This window comes from Sturnira hondurensis, unplaced genomic scaffold (genome assembly GCF_014824575.4).
Source record: "Sturnira hondurensis isolate 20B ecotype Veracruz unplaced genomic scaffold, ASM1482457v3 Scaffold0006437, whole genome shotgun sequence".
In the NCBI taxonomy this organism is placed as follows: Eukaryota; Metazoa; Chordata; class Mammalia; order Chiroptera; family Phyllostomidae; genus Sturnira; species Sturnira hondurensis.
The window spans coordinates 8,274,838-8,300,334 of record NW_028079068.1 but is presented as its reverse complement, the minus strand read 5'-3'; the positions used below and the strand labels follow the sequence as shown (position 1 = coordinate 8,300,334).

Below are 25,497 nucleotides of genomic sequence, written 5' to 3'. Positions count from 1 at the left end.
CTAGTATTGTCATGTAACCCCTTCTGTGTTCTGGCCACTGCCTGTCTTTTCAATCTAACCTTCACCTACTACTTTTTGTGTTCTTCTTTTTTAAATTGAACAGTGCATTTATTAATTACATAGTTTTTACCACTTTGCACGCATTAGTTAATTCTCACAGTGGCTTTATGAGGTTAAGAACTCATTTTAGAGATGAGGAAAACAGTGTTTAAGGAACTTGTGGTGATTGCACAGCTGTGGCGGCAGAACTGCAATTCTGAGCTCCCTCTGGCTTTAGAGTGCCTGTCTTTGAAAACACTTTGTGTTTTTCTGTCTCCTACCTTTATTTTTTACTCTGTTGAAATCCCCTCTTCCTTGTTCTCCATCCTGTCAACAAAGCCACCTTGTGATGCAAATACCACTGTTACCTTGAAGCCTTCCTTTCCTGAGTCCCCTTAACCAGATGTACTCTCTTCCTTCTTTTGAAGCCTCATGGTGCTTTTTACCTTTTTTATGGCACTTAGCTAGCCTGCGATCGTGGTGATTTATGTACTTGTTATATGCTCTCAACTTGACTGTAAGCTCCTTGAGGATAGGGACTGTGTGTCGTTGTCCCTCCCCCTTCCACCCCCACCCCAAAGTGCTTGCCAATTCAGATTAGTACTCAAAACATACTGACCATACCTCTGAATGCTGGGAGAAATGGATGACGTCTGTAGCCTGTTCTCCTTTAAGAAAAAAAGAGAGGGCTGCTGCTTGAGGAGGATTATACTGCCCCAGGGATGTACATGGATAGTTACACAACCTTTAAGCATGAGAATGGACATTCAGTAAAACCAAACTACTACTGTGTTGCGATAATGTTTTCCTTTTTTTCTTCTCACTACAGTTCTGTCTGGTTATTTCTATATTCTTTAAAAGTCTTTTGTGTTACTTATTCATTAAATAATACTTCTGCTGGTATTTGTTTCTAGATAATATTTTATATCTGAGGGACTTAAATAATTTGTAGATTTAATTAAAATTGTGTTATATACTTCATTCAGGTATGCCAAAGGGTCCTCTTTCTGACTGATTATTCAATTTTACTATTAAACTTTAACTGGGACCAAAAAAAGTATTCATAGACAAGAATGACATCTTGGATTCATTCCATCGGGATGCTTGTTTTGTGCCAGATTTTATTTTGCTCAGCTATCAATGAGGCTGTTGTGGAAATGTGGGTTTTCTTTGCTGTGAGAATTTATGCGTACAAAGAGACTTGCTTTTCAAAAAGAACATTGAGAACCCAGAGCCCAAGAGGAAGGGTTATTAAAGTTAATGAACCAGGGTAACCTTATCCAGAGGGTGCCCAGAAACACTACAAAACAAAAGGTCAATTGCTATTGCTGTTTTAGTGTTACACCCCCTCCCTCTCCAGGCTTCAGAACTGAACAGGGTTAACTGCCTTTGTAGTGAGGCCTTGGCAAATAATTTTTAAGCCAGATGAAAAATCTTCATATTTTTCCTGTAAAATTCTATATATTACTGTGTATCATTTGGAAAACAGAATGTTATTTAACTAACTAATGAAAGGTTGTTTTGTAGTTCTGAGATATGACAAATTTTAATAGTTCAATTGCTATTATTTCACATTTGTACTGAACCAAAAGTATTCTAGGTACCGAGTTAAACATGGAATCAGGTACAGTAATACTGGTTTTTATGACAACTGTAGTACTTAATAACTACAAATATTTATTTCCGTACATTTTAAAGCAGGGGTGTCAAAGTCATTTTCATCAGGGGCCACATCAGCCTCACAGTTGCCTTCACAGGGCTGGATGTAATTTTAGGGCTATATAAATGTAACTACTCCTTAAGAGTTAAGCACGAGCTCTGTGCTGCCACCTGTTTTTTTAAAGGTATAAATGCTTGTTCATACTTGACAGCTTTCAGGATGTTTTCATGTAGCTGATATCTATAGAACTTCACCATAGCACTGAGAATTTTATAAACTAAGAAGCAGTGAGGTTAGGTGACCTGTTATTGAGTTAGCACAAGAACTCCACCCTGTTACAGTGATCTTTGTATTTTACACTATATATTTCTCTGGGATTTCTCTTTTTTTCTTTTTATAGCCTGAAGCTGCATTATTAATATAGTAGATGTAAATTTTTTGTGGCTGAACAGAAACTCCTAAACTGGCTGCACATTAGATTCACCCTGGACACTTTAAAAATACAGACAGACTCTTTTTGCCTACAGAATCAGAGTCTAGGGAATGCCTCCTCAGTAGCTGTATTTTTATAAATCTCTCGAAGTAGTGGTTCTGCAGCAGCCTTTCCATATACTTGTGTTTAGGAAGTACTAGTCTAGAAATATTGTGGAATGTTACCAGTTTAATAGTTTTAAGTTTATTTACGTGTACCTTCTTAAATGATCTTAGAGGCAACTGGATAGGTCTGGGTGCCTAGACTTATATTTTGTCTTTATCTTTTCACACATATTTTTTTAATTTTCGTAGAGACCGTTTATCTGTTTGGTGGCTGGGATGGAACACAAGATCTTGCTGACTTCTGGGCGTACAGTGTAAAGGAGAACCAGTGGACATGTATCTCTAGAGACACTGAGAAAGAGGCAAGTTCTCAGAATTTTTATCTGTCTGTATTGCAGTAGGGGTACGGGTGTACGCTTCTTTTTCCGGGTGACTTATATTCTTTTCTAATATCCATCAGCATTGGTAGCAGGAGAATTTGTGGTGAACAAGTCTGGCGTAAGTACTTTCGCATTCCAGCTTCTATATATGGTTGTACATGAACAAATCTGTCTTACAGAGGTAAATAAAAGTGGGTTTCAAATATCATTTAGCTTTTACTACTTCACAACTGTAATGTAGAGGTGGCAGGTGTTCCTTTAACCTCTACTCTTTATTTCAGGCATTCATCTTATTTTGAGTTCCTCTAGAAAATTGTGCTTTGAATGTCTTCATTTTCTTACTATTTTGGTCCCTCTGTATTTGACCAAATAATTTTACAAATGATGCATATTTTGTTTTTAACTAAAATTGTACATATGTATTTGTGTCTGTCTATTGATTCATGTATCTGTAAAGCATTTCCATATGAATAAAATGGCTTGGATTTATGGCTTTGAATTAAATAAGTGTATAATTATACACTGGTATAAAGCAAAAATTTAGATATTTACAAATTTTTATAGAATTTTTATTGTATTCTTTATCTAAGATGTATCAGATTACAGGGTTACTAAACAAGCTCTTAAGTTCCAGCAGTTCTAGCACCCAGTATTTCATTTCACGTGTCTTTTCCTCTCTGTCTTTTTAGCATTAATTCCAACTTTGTGATTTCTTTCTTCAATATTTTTGCCTGTTGCTGATCCCCAAATCTTTTTTCATTTATTACCACAGTCTTTAAGAAAAATATATCTGGCCATGTGGCATCTGCTCAAAGCCTATGTTTAGCTTCCATTTCTGTTGTCTATATTTTATTTCATTCAGAACTTTAAAAAACTTTACTGGCATATACTAATAAGCATTTATTTTACTCAGGAGTTCACAGATTGGCTGGGTCATTCTTTGGGTTTTGATTGGCTCGGTGATGTGTCAGGAGTCAGCTTGCTGTCAGCTAGTGCAGTGCAGCTTCAGCTGGGACTGCCTGGCTTTGTTCTTCGTAGCGCCTCACCTTCCTGGTGGCCCGCTGAGACTCGTTCTCGTGTCAGAGGCAGAGCTGCAGGGGGGTTGAGGCGGGCATGAGCATGCCACCAAATTTGTTTTTGTCCCATTGGCCAGAGGAACTCAGGTGACCAAGTCCAGAGGCACTGTATGATGAGGAGCACTATGGAAGGGAAGTCGGAATAACAACAGTAACCAGAATGATGAAGCAATTTATCTACCTTACTTCCTTTTGCTTAGAGTAAAAACTTCAGATTTCTCATCATGATTTTGTCCCTGGTGACCTTTCTAGCTTCATCTCCAGACTATGTGCCGGCCATACATACTACAGTTGCTGGAATGATTCAACTTTTCACCTGTGTCCTTTGGCCATTTTTTTTTCCTTTGCTTGGAATTAACAGAGTGTCCTCCTCCCATGTATCCAGCTTTTACCTAGTAAATGACTATTTTTTTGACTATTTATTTTTTAAAACTTGGTTCAAACCTCACTTCCTCTGTGAAGTGTTCTGAGTTCTCCATGCAGAATTAGAAACTTTTTTTTTTGGTGTGCTCATTTAACACCTTACAATTCCATACAGGGGTTACTATAATGGTTGGTTTGCATTCCCGTTCTCCTACCTAGACTCTGAATTCCTTAAGGCATAAATCATGTTCTTACTCTTCAGTGAGTAAGGAGGTGATAGGAGTTAACTGAAAAGTTAATGCTAGAGTAAAACAAAGGACTGATAAATACAAAGTTCAGGAGCGTGGCCGTTTGGCTTGAAAAGAGGTTGGTTTACACAGGACCTCAAAGGTAATATTAATGTCCTACTTTTGAAGCTGGGCATGGGCATTATTTTTTTATACCACTTCTATATGTTGTTAGTGATATTTAGAATGCAGTTAATAATTATTTAAAACTAACCCTGGAAAAACACAGATTGTTTTGACAAGAATGCTGTGTCTGTTATTTTGAAGACAACAGGTATAAGTGGGAACCTAGTGCTGGAGTGCAGATTTAGTATAGTTCATTATTATTTTCTTCATATAGACACCAAAAAATCTTTTGTTGATCTGTCTGTGAATTGAATGGTGATATGTGGCTCTAGCAGAAATGCTCATTTCTTCCAGAATTAAACAGTTAATATTCCATTATCTAATTTGACTTTCTCTACCAGTGAGTACAAGCTACTGTTTGATGATTCCCCAGGGCATGTGTTTTAAAAATATGATGTACAATTAAAAAGCAAAATTAATATAAATCACTTAAGTTAAATATGTATCTAATAACACATTTAAGAGATTGAAGGAATGGGATGGCTCAGCTCTTAAAGAGAGTAATTGGCTTATTTTTATTTATGTATTTATGTATTTTTTAATAATTTCTTTTTAGATTTTATTTATCTATTTTTAGAGAGGGGGGGAAGGAAGAGAGAAAGAAAGAAAGAGAAAAATGAGTGTGTGAGAGCTTCGTAGATTGGTTCCCTCTCACATGCCCCCCACTGAGGACCTGGCCTGTGTCCTGACTGGGAATCGAACTGGCAACCTATCAGTTCGCAGGCTAGCACTCAATCCACTGAGGCATACCAGCCAGGGCGAGAATAATTTTTTAAATGTTCAAGGTGATATGCAAATAAGTTTTTATAGGTTCAAAAATGTGTTTTTCTTTAGTTTTGCATTTTTATAAATCTCTTTAATGTCTGACTTCATGGAAAACTACATCTTCATATGTGCTGCCACACTTAATCTCTTGTGACATATCGTTTTGTGTGAAATATATAAAGAAAATTGGACCTCAGATATGTTTTTGAAAAGGAAAGTAGTGTTTTAATATCCTCTTTTATATAATTACACGAAGTACACTGGGATCAATTTATTAAGAATATCCAAGACCTCGGCCCTAGCTGGTGTAGCTCAGTGGATTGAGCGCAGGCCTGCGAACCACACGATCGCGGTTCGATTCCCAGTCAGGGAACATGCCTGGGTTGCAGGCTGGTTCCCTGCAGGCCAACTCCCAGCAGGGGATGCACAAAAGGCAACCATACATTGATGTTTCTCTCCCTCTCCCCTTCCCCTCTAAAGGTAAATAAATAAATTAAAAAAGAAAAAAAGAATATCCAAGACCTCTATCCTAAAAATTCCAGGTGTGCTGCAAGATATTAGAAAAGACTGACATAAATGGAGATTTAACTGTGTGCATGGATTACCAGACCATATGAAGACATCAGTTCTCTGCAAATTGATTTATAGATCATGACATTCCCAATCATAATCCCAACAGCTTTAGAAATTAACAATATGATTCTAAAACTTATGTGCACATGGAAAGGACCTAGAAGAATCATAATAAATTTTTTAAAAAGAATAGAGAGGTGTTATCTTACCTGACCTCAGAGAATCTCATATTGGTATATGAACAGGCCAAAAGATAATGGAGCAGAATAAAGTGTCCAGAAAGAAATATATATGATCAATTAATTTTTGACAGAGGTCAATGGGGAAGAAGATGGGGAGCAACCAGAACTCACAAGCATTTCTGGCAGGAATATGAGATCAAAAAAGAACATGTGTAATTGTCTAAAATGACTTTTGAGATGCTACTCAGAAGCCCTATCAGCTAACATTTTATATTCTATTACATTAAAACACATTGTTCTGTCTTGTTCTTTGAATGGATCTTTTATCTATGTTTTTTTACCCATGTGTTGGTCATTTGAAAAATTGGTTCCCTGAGTTATGCACATCTTCCATATCTTCATGTATTTTATATACAATATCTAAAAATAATATATTTGTTAATATCATTATAAACTTCATTGGAAAAGTTTTTAAGTGTTGGGGAAGTGTCAGGGTCACAATGGCTGGTAGGAGTTTCTATTCTTAGTTTGCTGTAAGTTTTTCCTCATGTGTATTGGATTTTATAAAATGCTTTTTCTATATTTTGACACAATCATGTTTTCCCCCTTTAATTCTGTTAAGGTGATGAATTAACTTGATTGATTTTCAAATGTAAAGTCAACTTTACACTCCTGAGATGTAAACCCTTTAATTATAAAATATCCTTTTTATCCTGCTGCATTCTACTTGATAATATTTTGTTAAAAGTTAGTTTTGTGTCTTTGTGCATGAGGTATATACACTAGCTGCCTGTATATTATTTCTCCTTCTCCTCCTGTCTACTATTGGTGTTACTTTGTTTCACTGTTATGTTGTCCTCCTAAAATAAATTAGGAATGGAATAGAATACAGATTTAAAATGGAAGCTTTTTTTTTCTTTTCTGTTTTCTGAAAAATTTTGTAAATTTGCTATTATTTCTTCCTTAAGTGTTTAATAAAATTTACCAGTCTAGATATATGGGACTAGTTTATTCTCTGTGGGAAGATTGTAAATTATTAATTATCTGTGGAAAGGTTTTAAATTATGAATTCAATTTTTCAGTAGATATAAATGACTTCCAATTTTCTTCTTCCCCTTGTGTAAGTTAAATTTTTTCAAGGAATATGTCTTTTTACCTACTTTGTCACATTTTACCTATTTTTTTTATAGGAGACCCTATTTCTTTTTAACTTAGAGTGAGCCCATAGTGATAGTCCTGCTTTCATTTCTAATATTGGCCATTTCTATTTTCTCTTTTTAAAAAATTAGTCTTACTAAAAAATTAGTCTTACTAATTTTAAAAAATTAGTCTTACTTATTAGTCTTACTAATAATTTTATGAATCTTTAAAAAAACAACTGTTAATTTTGTCCATTTCCTATTCTGTTGATTACTATTATTATTATTTTTTTTTTTACTTAGGTTGTAATTGCTCAACATTTTAATAGCACTCATGCTTGCTTGATGAAGCAAGAAGTTCTGTTATTCTCCTAATAAAATTTCAAATTTCATACTCTAGGAAATGTGGCATTGATTTATTATATATTACCCTTACTCTATCTTTATTTTTGAGATTATTTCATTATGAAAGAAATTCTTTCCCAAGGAAAAATTTTCACCTTATCTACTAAAGATTTTTCTTGACACAAATCTTTAAAAATAAGTTTTAAAGTAGTAATTAGTATGAATACTAAAATGCAGATTTATATCAACTTAATATCTGGATTAATAACACTAATGTCAAATTGTCCTTTATGCCTGATACCTCTGTTGCTTCGTTTAATCGAAATAGTGATGGTAGATTACTCTTCTTTTATATCCTACTCTAGAAACCTATAATAGTTCTTTGTTGCTTACAAGATTATATGTCTTCTCTGTCAGTCATTCACCAAGATTTCTGTTTCCACTTTGTACTTCAACTCTGTTATTTCTGGAACAATAATTCTTTATCTCAGTTATAACCACACACATTGTAATAAATATATTTTTGTTTTTGTTTCTCTTCTGGAAAAAATAACCCAGAATAGTGGAAAGAACCCAGATTTTGTCTTGGTTACCCTGGGGCGTAGATTCTCTGTCTTTCTTTCTAGTTTTGTGACTGTTTACAGATTATTTAAGCTCTATGAAATGATGGTAATATTTTCTTATAGAGTTGTCATGTTGATTAAATGAAATATATACACACATACATACATAGTAATAATATAGACAGAATTTAGGAGATAGTTAAGAAATATTAGTTTCATTTCCTTTTAATTCAGCCCTGCTAATTAAAGAGGTTTTTTTTTTTTTGTTAATGGACTCTATTTTTGGTTTATACTACAATAATTTTTATATTTTATTCAGTCCTATGATACAGGTGATCTCACCTAATTTTTGTTAGTAGTATACTATTCTTCATACTGCTCCCTAATTGGGTTATTTTTTCAGTTAGGAGAGTCAGATGTATGTGGTATAAAGGGGAGATGAAGAAGTCAGAGACTTGGATTCTCATTCTGCTTGTCACTAGCTTACTGGCTTTCAGGAGGATGCCTTTGGTCTTTAAAAGGAGATAATTAAACTAGAGATTTTATGAAGGTTCCTTCTAGTTATGAAATTCAGTGGTTCTAGATATTCTTGGAGTGCCTGTCTTGTGCTAGATTCTGGTAAGGAATTCTGATGAGAAATGTTTTAAAAGACCAAATATGTCTTTAAGTAGATTGACATGCAATAGAGAATTAAACTTTGCACAAATGACTAAAATGCAGTGGAGTATATAATAGAAACCATATAATTGTTATGAATAGAATACCACAGGGTACAGAATAGTTCATCTCATCTTTCCTGGTAGATTTTAAGCATTTCTGAGGTAAGATTTGTATCTTCTACTGCTTATTTTGCTTTCCTTGAGATTTAAGCTTAGTGTTGGACTTATGTTAGTTCACTTGCTATGAGTTTCTGAGCAAAGCTTGTACTGAAAGTCAACAAAAAGGGGCATTGAATTTTGTTTTATTACTCTCGGAATTGTTTTTTCTCTACAGAATGGTCCTAGTGCCAGATCGTGTCATAAAATGTGCATTGACATTCAACGGAGGCAGATCTACACGTTGGGCCGTTACTTGGATTCCTCTGTGAGGAACAGCAAATCTCTGAAGAGTGACTTTTATCGTTACGACATTGACACTAACACGTGGATGCTACTCAGTGAGGATACGGCTGCTGATGGAGGGCCGAAGTTGGTGTTTGATCATCAGGTTTGGTGCCCAGATAAATATATGGTAGAATTACTTAGTGCTTAGTAAGTCATGCTGTGGGGTTTATTTCACATGTTATGCTGAGTTGTTTCTTAGTGATTTTTATTACAAATTCCCGTGACAGATAATAAAAATAACTTGTTTCAATAGGTATAAAGTTATTCTTTAACATTTTTTGCCCTCGTTTACTGTAGAATAAAACACTAAGATCTCAGGACACAAATGTGAATTTACAAAAGCATTAGAGAGTAGACAGAGCAACACACATTCGGAAAAACAAATTTCATTTTATAATAAATATCTATAAATCATAACAATAGCAGTTTTCCCTTTTAAAGCTTTTTATTCTACATTCCTGGAAGAAATTTAAAATTACTTTATAGTGAATTCAGGAATTTGAAATCTAGAGCTTTTCATTCAATTTGAGTGAAATTATTTACCATTGTATGTAATCATAAATATGATAAAACTAATAGTAATTTGACATAAACTAGATAAAGTTTAAATTCAGCACCAATAGAAATCATACAGTGATGCTGTAGACAAGACTACACACAGGGATACTGTAAGCCATTTTTATATTTATATATGTAGGTCTCATCACCATCTCCATCAGTGTCATACCATTGTTATCTGTATTTGAATACTGTTTCCATAGCAGTTCATTGTAGTTCAGTACCTCAAACAAAACAGAAATCACTTCAAATTTTATAGGCAGTTTTACTTGGTTCAACCCCTGTTCAGAGTTTTTTGGGGGGTATGGAGGAGAAAAAGACTTTAAAAAAATCTACAACACTATAATGATGGACATAGTATTAGCTAGTATCTGAGGAATGGGAGGTAGTGCTAGAATTATGAGAGAATCTAACTTAGACCTATTTAACCTCCTATCTTATATGCAAGTAAAATTCAAGTCTTTATTTATTATTTCTTTACATATTTTTGTTAATTCTTTGCTTTAAAAGTATTGTACTGCTATGTTTATATTAACGAGTAGTGATGATAAGAGAATGGTAAGGAAAAGAAGAATGGATTATATGCCTATCAAGTAAGTGGTGGGTGGAAAATCAAAAACATTAGTCTTCAAAGTACTCCCCAGATTGAATTTGGAACATCTGCTGGCTCTACATAACGGAGCTCTGCAAGGCTTTGCACTTCCCTGCTGACATTCTCAGTGTTTTCATGTGGAAAATAAGAACTCCAAAAAAAGTTTGGCTGGTTCTGATCTTTTAAAAACAGAACATCAGCAGATAACATTGTGAGGGAAACAATTTATTTTCTTGCTTTCAACTGGTAATAAATTTTTTTTTTTTTTACAAAAGATGCCTATGTCTTTATTTTAACAGTTTGAAAGAAGAATAACATAAGGGTAGTATGAGTACAGATATATTGCCTAGTGTATGGTCTTTGTTTCTTTTGACCTTGATAAAATTGAATGTTCCCTGGAAGCTCGATTCTGTTTAATGTCTGGTTTTCAACAGATCAGATGTTATAACACAACACTAGGGATGAAGAAACCAGGATTTCAGTCCTAATTCAGCTAACAACTAGCTCTCTGACCTTGTGTAAGCCTTCATTTGCTAGTCTTGTTTCATGCAAATAAAGCTGTAAGTTGGAACTTCAAAAATTCCATGGGGTTGTTCATGACACTAAGATTTGACACTTACTGTTCAAATTAGAAAGGAATGTGAGAACGCTAGAGGCATAAAGACATGTTTAAAAGTTACTTTGCCATATTTAATTTAGTGAAAAACTTGGATTTATTAAAAAATATAGTGGCAGCTTAGTTCTGAAGCTTTGGATGTTGTTGCTTTGTATGATATTCAGGAACAATGAGAAGCAAACAAAAAAAGATCTATAAAAAAACACAAGGCACATATTTAGCAAGACCAGGAGCCAAAGAAAACCCACAACTCCCAATTTCTTGTAAGTTTAGCCCAAACCAACTGAAATACCCATACATAACCTGTATTGAAGCTGACAGCAGTGTAGTAGGGAACTGGGAATGTAGAAGAGCCTAGCAGAGATACATCTTAGTGGGACGTGTTAGGAGCGGGGCAGAAAGTTTTGAACCCAAGGCAGCCTCTGGAGGAGTCAGAGAGATAGGAAGCACCCAGAAAGTCAAAGATGTGGTAGGTGTCAGAAAGCACCACCTTCAAAAAGTACGAGGAACACCAAGACGTCTGGTGACAGTGGCTCCTTTTGCAATATCCAATAAAGAAATTGGGGAAGCTCAAGTCTTGTGATAGAAGCCCACTGCCAACCCAGGTGAGGGTTCATAGAGCTAAGGAAGATGTGACTTCACAGATGCACTATATTTTGAAGAAGTCATTTAATTCAGTAGCAACAAAAGAGGGTTTCCTTGAACAAGAACATCACCCTTTCATAGGAACCCTCTGTTATTTGGTACAGGGAAATTCAACTTTAAATGAATTGAATTTAAATATGAAAATCTACAAAACAATAAACACCAAATCTTTAAAGAGGTACTCTACAGGACACATGGAAGTTCTGGCCAAGATGGAGGCATAGGTAGAGACCCTTCGCCTCCTCATACAACTAAAAGAAGGATAACAACCAATCTGAAATCAATAAGCAACTGAAAGTGCCAGAAAATCAAACTGCATGGAACTCCAGAAACAAAGGAATTAAAGAAAAAAATCAACCAGAACAATCAGACCAGTAAGGCGGTGGATCAGGCGGGCCAACTCAGAAAAACTGCTGTGACACAGTGCACCTTGGGGTCAGGGCTGGCTGTGGAGCTCAGACCTTGGGGGCAGGCTGGCTACGGAGCTCAATGAACTGCATGGGAGGGGCTGACTTAAGGGAACTCAGAGGTGGCTGTGGGCTACGGCGGGGGCTGGCTCAGTAGGAGAAACTCCCAGTCTCACACAAGAGTCCGAGAGTCCATGGAAAAGTGCTCTAGAGATGAGCAGGCTAGCAGCACTGTTCCCTCTCTGGCTCCTCCCCCATCGGCAGTTCCGCAGCGCAGCAAAGAGGGTTACCCTGCCTGGGTGAATACCTAAGGCCCTGCCCCTTACAACCTATCAGCTGCACCAAGACAAAGAAATATGGCCCAAATGAAAGAACAGAGTAAAGCCTCAGAAAGAGAGCTAAGCAAGGAGATAGACAACCTATCTGATGGAGAATTTAAAGCCCTTATAATCAAAATGCTCACAGAACTAATTGAGCTTCGTCGAAAAATGAAAAAACAAATGAAGGATACCCAAAGTGAAATAAAGCAGAATGTTTGGGGAACCAACAGTAACAGGAAGGAAACCAGGATTCAAAGCAACAATTTGGAAGAAAAGGGAAAAAATAAACATCCAGATCAAAATGAAGAAACAATTTGAAAAAGTGAAGAGACTCTTAAAAGCCTCTGGAACAACCTGAAACACTCCAATGTTCGAATTACAGGGGTGCCAGAAGAAGAAGAGGAAGGCCAAGAAATTGAAAACTTATTTGAACAAATAATGAAGGAAAACTTCCCCAATCTGGCGAAGGAAGTAGGCTTCCAGGAAGTCCAGGAAGCTGAGAGAGTCCCAAGGAAGTTGGACCCAAAAAGGAACATACCAAGGCACATCATTAAGTTACCCAAGGTTAAAGATAAGGAGAGAATCTTACAAGCAGCAAGAGGAAAGGAGAGAGTTACCTACAAAGGAGTTCCCATCAGACTGTCAGCTGATTTCTCAAAAGAGACCTTACAGACAAGAAGGGGCTGGAAAGAAGTATTCCAGTCATGAAAGGCAAGGACCTACATCCAAGATTGCTCTATCCAGCAAAGCTTTCATTTAGAATGGAAGGGCAGATAAAGTGCTTCTCAGATAAGGTCAAGTTAAAGTAGTTCATCATCACCAAACACTTATTATATGAAATGTTAAAGGGACTTATCTAAGAAACTGCAGAAGATCAAAACTATGAACGGTAAAATGACAACAAACTCACAACTATTAACAAATGAACCTAAAAGAAAAGAAAAACAATGAAAACAAAAACCAAGCAAACAACCAGAACAGGAACATAATCAGAGAAATGGACATCTCATGGAGGAATTTCAGTGGGGAGGGGGAAGGGAGGACTGTGGGGAAAGGTACAGGGAAGAAGAAGCATGGTTAGTAGGCATAGGTAGACTAGGAGAGATAAAAAAAATGGTATGGGAAACAGAGGACTGAAAGAACCCATGGATGTAAACTAAGGGGGTGGAATGCTGGGGGGTTGGGGGGACAGGTGGAGGGAGAATAGAGGGGGGAAATTGGGAAAACTGTAATAACATAATTAATAAAAATATTTTTTGAAAAAAGGACACATGGATAAAACCAAGTTGGGGTGGAAGCAATGGAGGGAGATGGGTTTGGCCAGGTCGGGGGAAGTGGTGGGGGGTAAATGCAGATAGCCAGCTGTAAGTGAACAACAATAAAATAATATTTAAAGAAAAGAAAGACGTACTCTAAAGAAAAACAGCAAAACTTTTCTTCACACAACAGTAGATGAAAATTATATTCCAGTATCCAAACATGAATTACATGATTTAATGGAAGCTTGAAACTCTGAAGAAAACTACAAAGCATGAATTCAAGAATGCAGATGAAATGACCAAGTAATAGGAGCAGGTGAAATTGGACCTGGTAAAACTCAGGAGAGAAATTGAAGAAAAACACTTTCAGCAGTGACAACCGAGCTACACAGAGCATAGTGAAGAATAGGTAAAGGTAATTATACCATGGAAATAAGAACAGATAATAAATAAATAAAGATTTAAAAAAGAATTAGGCAGAAAATTACAGATCAAGAAGACAGGCAAAAGTGAGCCAACATACTTGTAATTGGAGACATTAAATACAAAAACCAAAACAATGGAAGTTGATTATTTATAAATAAAATTCAAGAAGACTTTCCTGAATAAAGAAGAGTATTTCATATTTCAAAAGGTGAGCTATATTCTGGGAAAACTGAACTAGGCACTCAACTGTAAGACATGTGTTAGTAACATTGGATTTCAAGTATAAAGAAGCCATTTTGGGGGGCAACTAGGCAAAAGTGATCAAGTTAACTGTAAGAGAAATCAAATGAGACTGATACCAGATGTGTCTACACCTACATTCAGTGCCAGGAAACAGAGCAACATCTAGAAGGTATTCAGAAAAAGAGAGTGTGAGGCAAGAATTTTATATATAGGCAAACTCTTCAAGTATGACTACTTTTTGCAGAAATTACTAGGAAAAAACATGAGCTAGCCAAGAAATGACAGGAGAAACATCAGGGAAAACATTGGAGATCTCAGCTTATTGACATTCTCCCTGGGTCATTGTGGATCACTGGCAGGCTGAACAAGAGAATACATTAGTAATGATGTTGAAAAACAAGAAAGAATGCCCCTGGAGAACTTAAAAAAAAAAACAAATGGATAAAATTCCTTTAAGGTAGAAAGCAGACAAGATCAGATCCAACCAGAAAAAAACTGGAGCGTGTATGATAGCAGCCACATGAGCCTCAAAGTTTATATAGCTGGGGCAAACAGTAGGTAATCTGTGGGAGGCTGAACAGCAGAGCATTCTTCAATTTGACTGAGTAGCGCTTAACTGTGATCATTGTTCATAGGTCAAGGGGTCGAGTGTGGGCAATGGAGCTAGAAAGAGCAAGGCTCCCAAGGGCACTGGAGAGCAGCTGTGAAGCCCTTCGTAGCATCACATCTCATTTCTTCCCACCCAGTCCCTTTACGCAGGCTATTGTATTTGCAACAGGCAAATGATTAGAGATTCTCAGATGCAAAAAGGACTAGAACAACAACCAAAAAATCAAAATATTTGAATATATTTAATACCATGAGAAAGATGCTGAACTCAACAAACTAAAAATTAACAAAGAAAAACTAGTATAAACTGAAAAAGCCTTTAAGATAAGTTTAAGTGATATTTTCAGAGTAATTCAGGTGGATATTGCGTTCATTAAAAAGACATGCCTAGGAAAATGACAAATTAAAGATTTTTTAAATTTCAGCAAATTAATTGGGAAGCAGAATGAACATACTTACCTGTAAGTGGTTACTAAATTAGTGAGTTGAAATTTTAAGAGAAAAGAAACAGAGAAAAGATCCTGAAGTTTCAGTGCCACCTAATAAGAGCTCTAGAAGAGAATGCAGACAAGAAAAAAAAACCAAACAAACAAACTCAAGGTGAAAATGAAGAAAACTCCGAGAAAGACAGTTTTTAGAACAAAGGGAACACCAGGTACAGATCCAGATGAATGAAAGAAAATATCCCTGCCTAGATACTTCCGAAATGAAATTTTAGAACCAAGGATTAAGAGAAAATCCTAAAAGCCTCAGAGAGAAAACTGGTTACCTTTGTACGCAAATGGATGAGAACAGGCACATTGAAATTACCCCCAAAAGGAAAGAAAAAATTCCTTTGTGTGAAGACCTATAAGGGCCAGATAACCATAGGAAAACTGATAAAACATAGATGGGCCAAAATTAGTATGACTCTCTGAATTTATGAAGATGTAAATTGGCTTCCATGGTATAAGTCCCTTGGGATTTTCAGCATGATCACCAGTGTTTGCAAATTGGAGCCTGAATTACTTAGGACAGGGTGATGGGACCTAGCTTCAGTGAAGACCTAGACAGTCATACATACAGCAGGTGATTGGGGCCATGCTGAGTTGTTCTCAGAAGTATATGGATTGCTTTTAATGATAGGATTATTGAAGATTCGAGTGGAAACACTTTCTTTGGAGGGTCAGGGTCATGAAAACTTTCTCAGTTTTGCAACCATATTCACCAAGATTTCACCCTTGAGGTATAGTAGATTTTTCATCTTAATTTATGAAAATTGCCAGAAACCTGGGTAGTAGCAAGTGAGTAGATCTCTGATGGTGGGTGAAGATTAGGATGGGCTACAGTTTTTTCTTTGAATTTATTGGGGTGACATTGGTTAAAATCTTTTCAGTATTAATGTAAAAACCAAGTTTTGCAATTGTTTAAAAAGCTTTTTGTTAAAAACAATACAAAAAGAAATAGCAGAAGTAATTTGATAGGGGAGAATTGAACATCCAATGGCTAGCATTTGTGCTTTAGCAAAATAATTTGTGTACACAGTTTTTTTCTTTAAATATAAATGCCACTTGTATTCACTGTCAATTTCCAACCTGATGTACATATTCCTTGAAATAAATTTAATTCTTATTTATTATCTTTTGACAAATGACTTTTCCCTGATATTTTTGTGAAAAACTATAATCTTGAGTTGAAAGAATGAAAGAATTAAGGTTGGCTTTTGAACATGAGTTGCATAACACACCTGAAAGAAAATTAAATTTACAGTATTGTGTTAAAAGAAGACAAGGTTCATCACACCATAGATGTCAGTCTGGAGACTGATTGCTTTAAATGTCTTTTTGTTTGATGTACTGTTTTGTAACAATTTGAGTGTTTTGTAAAATAAATGCAGGGAGATGAACTTAGCTGCATCACTCATTCACACATTTGCTAGCAAGATTAATAAGATGTTTCCCAGGAATAGAAAGTTTTTATAAGGAGGATTAAAAGGCGCATGTGATCATTGTTTACCTGTAGAGTATGATCTGTGTTTACTCTTAGGTTTGAAAGTCAACACCTCATTCAGTGCCTCATTCAGTATTATTGGTTAATTTGGTAAAAATTACTAATCTCAAGAAAGCATAAAGCTCTTTAACCCAACATATTTTATTCTCAGTGGGAAAAATGGAAATGTGAAAAGGTATTTGGAAATATACCTGCCAGGTGCTGAGCAGTATTGCAGTAAGTGCGTGTGACAATCAGTTGTGGTACTTAGTGTTATTAAGACAAAGTTCAGTTTTGTTTTCTTTTTTAAAGAATCTAAAACTACTCACATTGTTTTCACTTTAGTACATAGGACAAAAACAGTCTAAAACTATTCAATCTGTTGTCTTGTTCTGATAGATGTGTATGGACTCCGAAAAACATATGATCTACACCTTTGGTGGTAGAATTTTGACCTGTAATGGCAGCGTGGACGACAGCAGAGCCAGTGAACCACAATTCAGTGGGTTGTTTGCTTTCAACTGTCAGTGTCAGAGCTGGAAACTTCTTCGAGAGGACTCCTGCAATGCTGGGCCTGAGGATGTCCAGTCTCGGATAGGACACTGCATGCTCTTCCACTCAGTAAGAATATTCTGTACATTGTGTTGTATTATTTTGTCATCTATATCTCAGTAGGAAAAGAAGTGGTGAAATAAATTCCTCAGTAAGAGACCAAAACTTTTTATTAGAAATAAATAACTAATGTTAGTAGCGATAGACAAAAATAAAACTCTTTAACACTGATTTGTTAGCTAATTAAAATTATTTCCCATCAACTTAGTAATTCCAAAATAGTTATCACTTAGATACTAATCTAGGCATTTTTGTGACTAACTTCACTGCTTATATAAATATTGAGGCTATTTCTATTTATTTCTCTTAGTAACTAGAAGGTAAATTTTCTTATCTGTTCTTATTTTCCCCTCTGCTCTTCTTCATTAAATGCAAATAATTAAGAATTGACTTTATAGAATGAAATTAAACTTTATGAGCCAAATCAACATACCTTTCCAGATGTTACAGTGAAAACTTGGACTTCTTTCTGTGAACATAACTTGAAAAATATATTATGGAATATTTTAAACATACCAAAGTGGGGAGAAGAGTATGATAAATTCCTTTGTACTCATCAGTTTCAGCTGTTATCAGTATTCCACTGTTTATTTTTCATATATTTAACCCACTTGTATTTCATTTATTTTTTTGATGTTTCTTTGAATTTTAAGTTTATTCTTAAATTTTCTTATGCTGGTGGGATATATTAAAGCAAATCTCAAACACTATTTTTACACCTGTAAATACTATATGTCATTAATAGCTAAGGACTTTTAAAATTCATCATTGTAATACCATTATAAGACCTAACCAAAGTAAAAGCAATTTCTTAATATTTTTTAATATATAGAATTGTTCTGAAATACTGAAAAATACCTTTCATAGTTGGTTTATTGAAGTTGGGATTCAGAACCAGGCTGTAGTATGCCCTGGCTGCTATAGCTCAGTGGATTGAGTGCTGGCCTGCACATCAAGTGATTGCCGGTTCAATTCCCAGTCAGGGCACATGCCTAGGTTGAGGGCCAGGTCCCCATTAGGGGGCATGAAAGAAGCAACCACACATTGATGTTTTTCTCCCCCTCTTTCTCCCCTCTCTTTCCCTCTCTCTAAAAATAAATAAATAAAATCTTTTTAAAAAAAAAGTCTGTATTACATTTGGTTGTAATTTCTCTTAAAATTTCTTATAATTCATAATAGTACTCACCCGTTTGTTAATGAAATTTAATCATGTGTGCCTTAGAATTTTCTGTATTCTTGATTTGGCTGATTTTACCCTCATACTGTATGATCTTTTATCCATATTTCATGTCGACTGGTCATTAAAACCAGAGCGTAAAGGTTCTAAAGGCAAGATAAAAAAAAACTTTAAAGAATTTTTTAGTTACAGTTGACATATATTATATTAGTTTCAGATATACAACCCAGTATTTAGATATTTGTGTATCTTGATCACCCTGCTAAATCTAGTACTTGATTTTAGATTCACTTTCCCTCCTCGGGGGGCAGGGGGTACAAAAGGAGAGGTACAAGAATACTTCAAAAGTGGTGTGATTGAAAAATATCAAGAGGCATTTAATGTGTAGTCATATTTTACTGATGTTAAAGTTGTTCAGTGAATTTGGGTGTTATCAGCCTGCTTATTAAGTATAAAGTTTCCTGTCAACTTTTTACCTAATGGCTCTCTAGCAGCCATTGATAGTCACTGCCTAGATTTTATTAGGATTTGTCAAATGGTGATTTTCCTAATTGTGTCATTTCTTCTGCATTTATTGACTATTATATTATTAAAAAACTCACTCCTATTAACTACATAGCTACCCTGATAAGTAAACACACAGGATAGGTTATAAGAATGTTTGATTCTTTTCCTTTATCACTTTTTCATATTAATGAGTTAAGGCTCCAAAGTTAACCCAGTGGATTTTTAAAGTATTATTATGAACTTATTCACTTTTATATATTTGATATGTTTAATCCAATGATGTCATTATTCTTTTTGATACCCATATTTTTCTCTCTCTTTGGCCAATAGGCATGCCCCACCTTCACAATATACCCATGTGTGTGTATGTGTGAACTGTTTTTTAAGTAGAGATAAATTAAATCATGAGTTTATAATGATGTATCTAATTACAATTAAAGATTATACTTTTAAAATTTAATATCTTTGATTTTGTATTTATGTATCTTTTAAGTTTAAAATCCTCCTTCCTGATGTCAATATTACATTGCTTGCTCTGTCTTATAGTTTACAGAATATCAAAACTAACAACAAAATCAGTGAATGCTGTTTAAAATTATTTTCTTATTATTTTTCTATTTAGGATATAACCCACTAAGAAAAGGTAGTCAAAAACATGAATTAAAATCACTGGAAATATTACTTCTGTATGTGATGATCTCTCTGTGGTCATGTGTTTATATACCAATTATTTCTTTTATTCAAATTTCAGAGACTTTTTGAGTTGTTATCTAGTTAAATAAAAATATTTACCTTGTTCTAAGGGTAAAACCGTAAGTCTGGATTCTTTACAAAAGATCGGATATTTATCCCTGTCTTCCTGATCTGTCACTTCTCCAGTAGGTAACTGTCTTTTGTTAGTTCTCTTTGTTTCTTTCTGGAGAAAGAAACATACACTTACATATTACTTTTTCTCCTTTCTCATACAAAGGCAGCACCCTGTATACATTATTCTGTGCCTTGATTTTTTACTTTAATAGGATATCCTGGAGATCACCTCTTTGCAATATATAGAAAGCTGCATTTCTCTTTGTGCCATCATAGTGCTGCATTGTATGGGGTCCGTCATAAAGTTACTTCTGTAGAGGTTTCTACTTTTAAAAGATTATTTGGAATGTTTCATGGGAGTGATTACTTTCTCTGTCCTTTACTCCCTTCTTATTTTTCAGAAAAATCGTTGCTTATATGTATTTGGTGGCCAGCGATCGAAGACCTACTTGAATGATTTCTTTAGTTACGATGTGGACTCTGATCACGTAGACATAATATCAGATGGAACCAAGAAAGACTCTGGAATGGGTAAGGCATTTAGTGACTTCTCTCAGGTCTTAACTACTTTATATGGTAGGAGATTGCAGCCCATTTGCGTTCTAACCATTCTTTGCTCTTTCCCCATTTCTTTAATTGAAGTAATTCTGACTGAAATAAGGAAAACTCTGTGAGCTAAATTATTCAGTTTTGTCTGTTTTTTTTTTCATTTTAATTTTTTATTTTTTTAAATATATTTTATTGATTATACCATTACAGTTGTTCTATTCCCCCCCTTCATTCCCCTCCACCCACACACTCCCTCCCCCACCATTCTCCTCCCCTTAGTTTATAACCACGTGTCTCAAGTTCTTTAGATTCTATATTTCCCCCACTATTCTTGCCCTCCCCCTATCTATCTTCTACCTACCATCTATGCTGTTTTCTGTGCCTTCTCCCCCCTTCTCCTCCTCCCACTCCCCTGTTGCTAACCCTCCATGTGTTCTTCATTTCTATGGTTCCACTCCTGATCTAGCTGTCCTCTTGGTTTGCTTTTGTTTTAGGTGTGGTTGTTAATAACTGTGAGATTGCTGTCCTTTCACTGTTCATATTTTTCATCTTCTTTTTCTTATATAAGTCCCTTTAGCATTTCATATAATAAGGGCTTGGTGATGATGAACTCCTTGAATTTGACCTTATCTGAGAAGCACTTTATCTGTCCTTCCATTCGAAATGAAAGCTTTGCTGGATAAAGCAATCTTGGCTGTAGGTCTTTGGATTTCCTGACTTGGAATACTTCTTTCCAGCCCCTTCTTGCCTGTAAGGTCTCTTTTGAGAAATCCACTGACAGTCTGATGGGTACTCCATTGTAGGTGACTGTCCACTTATCTCTTGCTGCTTCTAGGATTCTCTCCTTCATTTTAGTCTTGGCTAATGTAATGATGATGTGCCTTGGTGTGTTCCTTCTTGGGTCCAACTTCTTTGGCACTCTCTGAGCTTCCTGGATTTCCTGGAAGTCTATTTCATTTGGCAGATTGGGGAAGTTCTCCTTTATTATTTGTTTAAATAAGCTTTTCATTCGTGGCTGTTTCTTTCCCCCTTCTGGTACCCTTATAATCTGGATGTTGGAACGTTTAAAGATGTCTTGGAGGTTCCTAAGCCTCTCCTCGTTTTTTTGAATTCTCATTTCTTCATTCCTTTCTGGTCAAATGTTTCGTTCTTCCTTCGGGTCCATTCCATTGATTTGAGTCCCAGTTTCCTTTCCATCGCTATTGGTTTCCTGTGCATCTCCCTTCATTTCAATTAGTTTAGCCTTCATATGTTCCTCTAATTTGTGACTATAATCAACCAGTTCTGTGAGCATCCTGATAAACAGTGTCTTGAATTGTGCTTCTGAGAGGCTGGCAATTTCTCAGTTGCCGAGAGTTATCGGCTCTGGGAGTTTGAGTTCTTCTTGCGCCACCTTTTGGGCTGTTTGTTCCTGTTCCGTAGCAGGATCGGAGCCCTAAGGTGTTCACTAGAGCAGGGCAACTAAGTCACTGGGTTGTGACACTGTATGTGGGGGCGGGGTCAAAGAGGGACTATGGCGTCCCGTCTGCCGCCTGCCGCTGAGGCCCTCACTGGTGCTGCAGCTGCTGCCGTCACCGGGCCCACGCGTTTCGTCCCACTGCACGCAAGTGTGCCACGGCCGTCAGCCCTCGCCCCCTGGGGCCTGCGTGGTCTGTCTCACTGTGCACGAATGTGCAACCACGGTCAGTCTGCCCCACACCCCAACTGGTTCTGGGCTGCCTGTGCGCCTAGGTTGGGGGACCTGTCCTGCCTGACCCTGCTCCGCTGCTGGCTCCGCCCCTCTTACCATCCCCGGTGAATGGTTAGATGTAGTCGGACTTCCGTATAATTCAGTTTTCTGTCCTCTGGCTGTGTCTTTGTTTCTCCAAACCTTTGTTGTATTCAAACTTGGTTGTGGGAGAAGGCACAGTGTTTCTACCTATGCCTCCATCTTGGCGGAAGTTGTCTGTTTAAAATATATGAATTATCATTGTAACAGAAAGACGATATGTGAACTTTTAAAAGAATTATTTGTGTGCCTATTTGGGGAGGAGGGTTTGCAAGAATTAATATCCAAAAAATGTATTATTCTATATTTCCTAATACTTTCCATCTTTTTTTGATATAGTGACATAGTATGTACTGGTGTAATAGAGTATGTCTTTGTTTGGAGGGAGGACATGTAATTGGTAATGCCTTTTCAGTTTACAAGCTCAGCATCCAGGAAGTTATTCACTTAGTAATACAGTGACTGGTTTGCCTGAGATAGTCCCAGTTTTATGCATATTGCCCTGGCATAATTATTAATACTGCTCCATTCACTCTCAAAAGTATCCTATTTTGGATGATATACACAGTTACCCTACATAGTATTTACTTTGCCTGTGACTTACACAGAAGAATGGTATTTGGTTAAGGTTTAAAATGCCTAACTTGAGCAATAGGGTAAGAAATTAGACCAGCTTGCTTTTCCTTTTAGCTATTATTTATTAAAACAGGTCTTTTAATTCTAATCATTGTTTGTATTTAGGAGGAAAAACTTGTTTTTTAACAAGAGATAGTGCTAGAGGTAAAAAAATAAAAAGTACACGTGAAGTAGTTTGCCCTCAGGCCCCTTCTCCCATACCACCTACAAGCACTTTATTTTCCAGGGGAAAATGGAATGATAGAGACTTGGTGGAGGCATAGGGGACAGGGTGAAAAATAGGACAGCGAAACCTATCAGCTGAATAGTGGAGCTTTTAACCACGTTCCTGTTCCCATGGTGCCAGGCATGTGTCTCCTAGGAAAAGACTAGAATCCCTTTCTCTGGAGGAAATGTATGGCCTCAGAGAAAAGATTTTTAGATAATGTTTCAGAACCCCCCCACCCCACTTCCAATAAAATGCCAGATCTTGTCACCTTCCCCCCAATACAGTGACTACTTTCACAGCCCAGTCCTCCTGTAGTGTTGCCCACAGTACACAGACTGTCAATTAATGTTTTATTTTGTAGCTCTTAATGAACTGTCGGATAAGTATCTTTTGTATTAGGGCCTTCATCATGAAAGAGAGACATGAAAACAAAGCAAATCTGAAAACAGGAATCTGGAGTAATGCATTGTGAACACAAGTACTGTACTTTTTGGACTATAAGACACACACCCCAAATTTTCGAGGAAAATAAGGGTGGGTCTTATAGTCTGAAATGTAGCCTCCCTGGCGGTTTAGCGGGGTTGCCACCGCATTTTCCTCTGGAATGGGGGTAGGGGTGCGTCTTATAGTCCGGAAAAATACGGGGTCAGGACTAATTTTCTCAGGGAAAAGGATACTGCATCCATGTAACTATAGTAGGATGCAATGAAAGATCAGAGACTATGAAAGATCTTTTGGAAAATGAATTTTGCTAGAATAAAAGAGTAGAATTGTAAAAAATCCGAAAAATAGACAAAGAGATGGAAATTGGAGAAAATAGGGATCTTAGAAAATCAATCCAAGAGGTCCAATGTTTCTACAGCTATAGAGAACAAATCAAATGGAGGAGACTAGAATATAAAATAAAGAGCAGTGAATTTCCCCAAACTGAATAACATTGGCTCCAAATTAGAAATGGATCCCTGTAGAAGTCAGTACATCAAATTTAGAAAAACAAAGACATGACCCTTCTCACTCTGAGGCACATCAGTGTGCATTGTGGGATTTCACATATCAGGCATAAGGAGAATATCTTAAAAGCTTCTAGGGTAAAATGATGTTGTATTCAAAGGAATAGGACTTAGAATGATACAGAAATTTTCAGCAGTATTGGAAGCTATAAGATAAGGGGGAATAAGGTTTAAAATTCTGAAGTGAAATTATTATCAACCTAGAATTCTATCCGTAGCCAAAACACCAGTGAAGCAGGAGGATAGAAATACTATTTTCAGATACATAAGGTTTATAGAATGTGTCTCAAGTAATAGAAAACCCAGAGAACCATGGGAGTCTTTTCTCTCATAGAATAAGTAGTTCAGGGGTAGATAATCTGGCACTGATGAAGTGACTTGAGCAATGTCACAAAGGCCCCCTGATTCTTTCTAGTTTTTCTGTTTTTCATCCTTAACACAATGGTAGTCTCATGGTGGCAAATTGGCTGGTGTATCTCAAACATCATGCCTTTTTCTCAGATAGGGAAAAAGGAAGAAAAGCAAAACTTTCCCAGAAAGCTCCCTACTTGCATTTCGTTGACTAAACCTGTGAAACCTGGCTTCAAGAAAGTTTGGTAAAGCAACTATTTAGCTTTTCCAGCCTATATTTATATAATACACTTGGGAAGGGGGGTTGGAAATGGCTGTTAGATCAAGCAATCAGTAGTTGTCTGCCACACAAGATTAAAAATGTGATAGATCTTATATCCACTCTTCCTTAGGCAATTAGTACACAATACACACTAACAAAAGGGAGTAGAAGTAGTTAAAAAGAAAACATGGAAGCTGGAAAGAAGAAAGAGGATCTGACTCTGGGAAGCAGTGAAAGGTCATCTCAAGATGGTAGCTGCATAGCAAACCGAATAAGCATCTAGTTCAGATTGGAGCAGGAGGACATAGGAAAGAAGAGCACTCTTCCTCACCAGAGTGAGGTTTCCAGATAAAAGTCAACTCAATAGGTGTGTTTGAACATTTGGAATAAAAAATTGCCAATAGGTTCATAACATCTGATATAAAAGATTGAGGGTAGGAACATAATAAGAAAAGAAAAAATTATACAAAAGGACATACAGTACATTTCTTGACTCTACAATGAGCATTATTTCTCTAATTATCATAAAGCAGAAACTACAGTGTAACCAAATATTGGGATAAAATTCAGTGGAAGGATCGGGTGAGAGGATGGTGTCAGTGCAGTAAAAATCTTCATGTGCTGTAACAGGGTGTCAGTAGGTGATGTCTAAACAAGCAGCGTAAATATATTTCCACATTTAGAAATGTGGAAAGAAATATGAGAAGTGACTAATAGGGTTACTTATTTAATCTAAAATTGTCTGTCTTGCTTGTTTACTCATTTATTTTCTGCTACCATGGGTTAGTGTGGGGATATTTTATTTAATTTTTGACAACTTCTAGCTTTT

The 25,497-nt window shown here is 36.2% G+C and overlaps 1 protein-coding gene across 3 annotated transcripts in view; it reads left to right on the top strand.

The window, feature by feature from the left end:
• Positions 1-25,497, top strand: part of MKLN1 (muskelin 1) — a 337,548-nt gene that overhangs the window by 258,746 nt on the left and 53,305 nt on the right. For all 3 annotated transcript variants that reach the window (XM_037049181.1, XM_037049180.1, XM_037049179.1), the window contains 4 exons: positions 2,486-2,598; positions 9,029-9,241; positions 17,181-17,402; positions 20,286-20,415. In XM_037049181.1, the coding sequence (XP_036905076.1) occupies positions 2,486-2,598; positions 9,029-9,241; positions 17,181-17,402; positions 20,286-20,415 (678 nt within the window). The remainder of the gene's footprint in view (positions 1-2,485; positions 2,599-9,028; positions 9,242-17,180; positions 17,403-20,285; positions 20,416-25,497) is intronic.